This window comes from Pristis pectinata, chromosome 8 (assembly GCF_009764475.1).
Source record: "Pristis pectinata isolate sPriPec2 chromosome 8, sPriPec2.1.pri, whole genome shotgun sequence".
Classification (NCBI taxonomy): Eukaryota; Metazoa; Chordata; class Chondrichthyes; order Rhinopristiformes; family Pristidae; genus Pristis; species Pristis pectinata.
The window spans coordinates 77781134-77787602 of NC_067412.1; the positions used below are offsets into that span (position 1 = coordinate 77781134).

The window sequence follows — 6469 nt, forward strand, 5'->3', positions numbered from 1 at the left end:
TTTATTTCCCACCATAGATGTTGCCTGACCTTCTGAGTTCCTCCAGCACTTTTTGTGTATTGCTCCAGATTTCAGCATCTGCAGAATTTCTTGTACCTCGGAATTATTCAGGAGATGTTTGAATGCTACAATAAGATGAGTTTAGGTTCTCTTTGGTTAAATGTATTAATGGGCTTCCTCATCTGTAATAGTTATGATCTTTTGAGGAAGACTGGAAAACTTGTGCAAAGCTTCACAATCATGAAAAAGTATGGATTCAAACAAAATTCACTAGAGGGAGCCAGAGTTAAAAATGCCATTTCGATTATCCTTCCAAAGTATCAACCTTTTTTTCCATTGAAATGCCCAGTTGTTCATACGTGAATCCTTTGTCCTGCCACCAACAAATCATTTCAGTTTGAAAAGCAGCTGTCACTATAGGCCGAATTGGGAAGTGGAACTTGCGTGGTTAGTCACCAAATGTGCAGCTCCTAGAGAAAAACTAGCTAGTGGTTTTAGGGCAGATGACAAATTCAACACCACGTGTTCCCATTTCATTGTAATATTTGTGGGTTTCTTAGTCATTCTGCCCTGTGTGATTAGGAAATGTTAAGCATACTTGACCCATGAGGAATTAAAGGTGCATAGTTAGAGTTTTGTGTCTGTTTCGGTGCAATCTGTGCCTGTCTCTGAGCCATAGAATTTGAATACTTTAGACTTTCCTTCCCACTCCTTCCCAATACATCAGGCTAGCTCCATTTCTTTCTATTGCATGCTTCCCGTGTGAATAGGTCTGACTGCCATTCTCACAAGAATCATTGTTGGAATAGTGCCGAGGATGTCTTAGACATGAGCGAACCAGGCATTAGTTTTTTAACTTATTTTGCAGGTAATGTAATTGAAATGTTTCAAGTAAAAAATAAATGTTTTTTTTTAAATGACAGGGGATAGTTGGTCTAGAGCTTGACCTTATTTTTCAGGTAATATGATTCAAATTTTTAAAATATCTAGTGTCTCAACCATCTCTGTCACTATTACTTTGGAAGCATCCTCTTCCTTGGTGAAGAAAGATGTGAAGTACTCTGTTATTTTACGTTCATAGCTCAGGTTGATAGGTGAACTTAGCAGGTATCATCTCAGCACTCGTGCAAGTTTTTGTCTTTAATAAGTCCCACTCTTTGCTGTATTACCCTTTTATTATTAGTACCTACAGAACACTTTTGGATCCTCATTTATGTAGGCAATTAGAATTGGAATTGATTTATTATTGTCACTTGTATCAAGGTACAGCAGAAAAACTTGCCTTGCATACCGTTCATACAGATCAATTTATTACACAGTGCATTGAGTTAGTACAAAGTAAAACCAATACAGAGAAATAAGTGTCACAGCTACAGAGATGGTGCAGTGCAGGTAGACAATAAGGTGCAATGTAATAATGAGGTAGATTGTGAGGTCAATAGTCTATCTTATCGTACTAGGGAACCGTTCAATAGTCTTAATTAATCATTTCTCATAGTTTCTGTTTGCCTCTCTTATTTTAATTTTCACCCCCTCTGATACTTTTGTAATCAGCCTGGTTCACCGGTATTTACTTGTTGTAAGCAATATATATTTTTTTCTCTCCTTCTCTCTGATGCTGAGTGGTCAGTCCTCAGCAGAGGCCTTAACTATGTACCCCTGCACCCGCACCTCAATGAGATCTGGGCCTGTCATGATGAAGTGCTCTTCTTCCATCACCTCCACTTCTGTGCCTATTTCTTCGACAAGGAGTCCTCACCATCCCCCACCCCCCACCCCCCAACCCCCAACCCCCAACCAATAACCCCTTCTTGTCTCCAACCTCCAACATTTTCCTTCCTCTTGGACATCCCCTACAGGCCTTTTATGCTCTCTTGACCTTTTCATTTCCAATTGCTGTTGTGACATCAACCACCTTGACTTCTCAACTCCACTCACCCACTCCAACCTCAGCCCTTCCAAACATGCAGCACTCCACTCACCACGCACCAATCCCAAGCTAGTCACCAATCCCAAGCTGGTCAGTTGGCCAGACTACAACGGTCAGTGCCATTGTAGTCTGACCAACTCATTTCTATCTTACAGAGGCCTGACGGCAGCTCTTGGACACCTCCTCATGCCTACCCTTTGGACCATGACCCCGCCAACAAACACCAGGCCACTGTCTTCAGCATTGTCACAGATCAAGAGATCTCCCCTCCTATAACCTGAGAGTGCCCCAACCCCATAGTTCCACTTCTATCTCTTACCCAAGATCCACAAACAGGACTGTTCTGGTTATCCCATTGTCTCTACCTGCTCTAGCCCCACTGAACTTATCTTGTCATACACTGACTGTATCCTGTCTCCCTTGTCCCTTCCCACATACATCTGAGACACCCGATGTGCCCTCCACCCCTTTGACAACTTCCAATTCTCTGGCCCCTACCACTTCATCTTCACTATGGATGCCTAGTCTTTATATACCTCTATCCCCAACAGGAAGGTCTTGAAGCCCTCTGCTTCTTTCTGCAACAAAGATTCAACCAGTTCCCCTCCACCAACAGTCCCATCTGCCTGACTGATTCTTACCCTGAACAACTCCTCTTTTGATTCCTCTCACTTCCTACAAATCAAAGATGTAGTCATGGGCACCTGCATGGGCTCCAGCTATGCCTGTCTTTTTGTTGACTTTGTGGAACAGTCCTTGTTCCAAAGCTCCCAAACTTTTTCTCCATTACATCAACAACTGCATTGGTGCTGCTTCCTGCACCTGCATGGAACTCATCAATCTTAGGACTTTTGCTACTAACTTCCACACCAGACTCAAATGCACTTGGACCATTTCTGACATTTCTCTCCTTTTTCTGGACCTTTCTGTCTCCACCTCAGGAGACAAACTATCCACTGACTCCCACAACTCCCAGAATATATCTCTTCCCACCCTTTCTCTTGTAAGGATGTCATCATTTCTCCCAGTTTCTCTGTCTCCACTGCATCTGCTCTCAAGATGAGGCCTTCCATTCCAGGACATCTGAAATACCCTCCTTTTTAAGAAAATGGGGTTTTCCTTCTATTGTGGTTGAAGGAGCCCTCTCTAGCATTTCCTCTCCATTTCCTGGACTTCTGCTCTCAACCCACGCCTCCCAAGCAGAACAGAGATAGAGTTCTCCTAGTCCCCACCTTTCACTCTACTAGCCTCCACATCCAGCACATCATCGTCATTTCCGCCAGCTGCAACAGAATCCCACTACAAGCCATACCTTCCCCTCACCACTCCTTCCTGCCTTCCGCAGGGACCACTGCCTCTGTGACTCCCTGGTCTGCTCATCCCACTCCACCCACCCACCCCTGACCACTGGCACCTTCCCCTGCAACCACAGGAGGTGCAGCACCTTAAACCTCCTCCTCACCACCATCCAGGGACCTAAACAGCTCTGAGACACAAGAGATTCTGCAGAAGCTGGAATGTGGAGCAACACACACAAAATACTGGAGGAACTCAGCAGGTCAGGCAGCATCTATGGAGGGAAATAAACAGTCGATGTTTCAGGTCGAGACCCTTCATCCGGATTGAAGGTCTCGACCTGAAATGTCGGCTGTTTATTTCTCTCCATAGTTGCTGCTGGACCTGCTGAGTTCCTCCAGCATTTTGTCTGTGCTGACCTAAACAGCTCTTCCAGCTGAGGCAAAGATTCACATGCATCTCCTCCAACCTCCACTACTGCATTTGGTACTCCTGATGTGGCCTCCTCTACATCGGCGAGACCAAGTATAGACGAGGTGACCAGTTTGCAGAATACCTGCTCTCTGTCCATAATGACTATCCCAAGCTCTTGGTTGCATGCCACTTCAATTCCCCTTCCCACTCTGCACTGACCTGTCCATCCTTAGCCTTCTGCACTGTGAGGGTGAGGCCCAACACAAACTAGAATAACCACCTCATATTCTGCCTGGGTACTCGACAACCCAATGGTATGAACACTGAATTTCTGTCTCTCTCTCTCTCTCTCTCTCTCTCTCTGTATCTCTGTGTCTCTCTGTCTGTCTCTCTGTCTCTCTTTCTTTCTCTCTCTTTCTCCTCTCTCTTTCTTTCTCTCTCTTTCTCCTCTCTCTTTCTTTCTCTCTCTCTCTTTCTGATCCACTTCTGGTCCCTTTTTTATTCCCTTTCCCATACTCTCCTCCAGCCCCCATCACCTTTTTCATCCTCTCCCCCTCCTGGTTCCATCCACCTACTACTCACACGTCGCACACCGTATCCCCTCCCCCATCTGACCTTCATACCTCCCTTAAATGTTCCCATTATTACTTTCCTTCCTTGTCAGATTCCAGCACTTTTAGCCTTTGTGTCCCCACTTATCACCTCCAGCATCTGTCTCAACCATCACCCTCCCCTCCCCCTATCTGCCCTTCTGTTTTCCTTGTCTGCTTCCACCTATCACTGTCCTGCCTCTCTCCCCACTCCACCTCTCCTCTGCCCCCATCAGGCTCTTCTGTCCATCATACTTCATCCCTCCTCGGTCTATCTTTCACCTACAGGTCCCTGTCTTACCTCTCACCCTCTCCTCTTTATATTGGCTATCTTTCTTCTCCGCACTCATTCCTGATGCAGCATCTCGTCCCCAAATGTCAACAATTGCTTTCCTCCTACAGATGCTCCCTGACCTGTTGAGTTCCTTCAGCAGTTTGTTCTTTGCTTTTTTTTTTGCTTTATGTTCTTCTGTATTTCTTTTGTCATCCATGGAAGTCTGGATTTGTTTTACTTCCTTTGCTCCTCATGGGTATGTTCCTCCTATACCTGAACCATCTCTTCCTTCATTGTTCTGCTGCAGTATTGCCTGCCAAACTTTGGTTCTAAGTTACCTGGACCAGATCCACTCTCATCCCATCCTGACATTATCAGGTTGGAGCTAAATTATCAGTTAGCTGGCATTAGAAGAACCAAGGGAGAATCCTAGAAATTGTTTGATAACTTAAACGAAATAGAGGGCAGTTTCTTAGGGCTTTTTCACAATGGGCTACTGTTTCCTCCCTTTGTTTCTGTGCCTCTCTCATATGAAGGCATGGTTAGCAGTTGGATATTATGCTAAGTTGCAACATCCACTGGATGGGGGGAGCTTAATGGGCCTTATAACCAGCTTTTCTTAAAACAGTGCAGATTAGTTAATGTGTTCATTTTACTTTTAGCTTTAGATATGAAAATTTTCCACATCAGGAACCTGTCAACCTGGTTTCAAGTGAAAGTAATGAATATGAAACAATGACAAAAATGAGACCAAATGGCTTTCAAATGGAATCTGCATGTGCCTCTGGATAAGTAGATACTTCAGTGTGAAGCATAATATGTGCAGCTATGCAGCTTTCATAGAAAAGAAATCGATCTGCAAATTGTATTATTTCAGCACTCACCTATATGAAATGAGAAAAGTAATTGTTCTGTTTTGAAGTTTTCAGATAAACAGTTCTGTGTTTTAGTAGTTTCTGTGACTTCACACAATTTCAAAAATATAACCCTGAAAAAACCCTATGGGGTTTCAGTTTTCTTGTTTTATCGACTACTCTTTGGAGACTCTGCTGACTCTGACGGAGTTCTTATGAAAGGTCATTAACCTGAAATACTAACTTTGCTTCTCTGTCCACAAATGCTGCTTGACTTATTGAGAATTTCCAGCATTTTCAGCTTTTATTTCTGGTTTCCATTACCCACCATGTTTTTCTTTTGTGTGGTTATGTTGACCCTGGTTATTTTATATGCATGCTCATGTGTTATTTTGCATTCATAACATGCATGCTTTCATAGTTATTTTACATTCATAACTCAGATTGATCGCAGAACTAAGTAAGTATTGTATAGAGTATTAAATCTGTACATATCATTCAATAGAAGCCAGGTGCAGGAATGATAATTGGTTTCCTCGTCTAACTCAAGCTAGATGTTGGTTTTAAAATGTTGTCAGACAAAAGGTCATTGACTTTATCTCTCTCTCTCTCCACTGATAGCTATTTCCAGTACTTTCTGTTTTATTATGTATTTTCAAAGTCTCTGTTTAATTTCATTTATTATTTTCTTACTTTATTACTTAATTTGTAACAATTACCCTGTATGCTTCTTTAATGATTTGTTTTGTGTGAAAAGATTACCATTTTATATTCTTTTTGATTCAGCTAAGCAATTCATTGTGTTTTGTATATGGATTTTACAATTAAAATCAATACAATTAGATTTTTGCTCTGTTCTCATTAAAGTTGGTATGTTTGTTAACTTTGGTGTTCCTCGTTGTTATGCAGTAAAATCTATATCCATATATCAATACCATGTTGACCTGGTTGTATACATTCATTGCATAAAATTAGATCTTTGTCATCCACTTTGCCTCTTAAATCATAACTAACATCTTTTCAAACTTTGAGCATTGAGTGTATTGACATATTTGGACTATAGTCTATCTGACCTCCTTTATGAAGTTCAAATTACCATGCATTTAGCTGA

At 42.3% G+C, this 6469-nt stretch overlaps 1 protein-coding gene across 11 annotated transcripts in view; it reads left to right on the top strand.

Annotated features, from left to right (window-relative positions):
- Nucleotides 1–6168, top strand: part of LOC127573434 (uncharacterized) — a 48555-nt gene extending 42387 nt beyond the window's left edge. For all 11 annotated transcript variants that reach the window (XM_052021647.1, XM_052021649.1, XM_052021650.1 and 8 more), the window contains one exon: nt 5167–6168. In XM_052021647.1, the coding sequence (XP_051877607.1) occupies nt 5167–5296 (130 nt within the window). In that variant the 3' untranslated portion in view covers nt 5297–6168. The remainder of the gene's footprint in view (nt 1–5166) is intronic.
- Nucleotides 6169–6469: the final 301 nt, after the last annotated feature.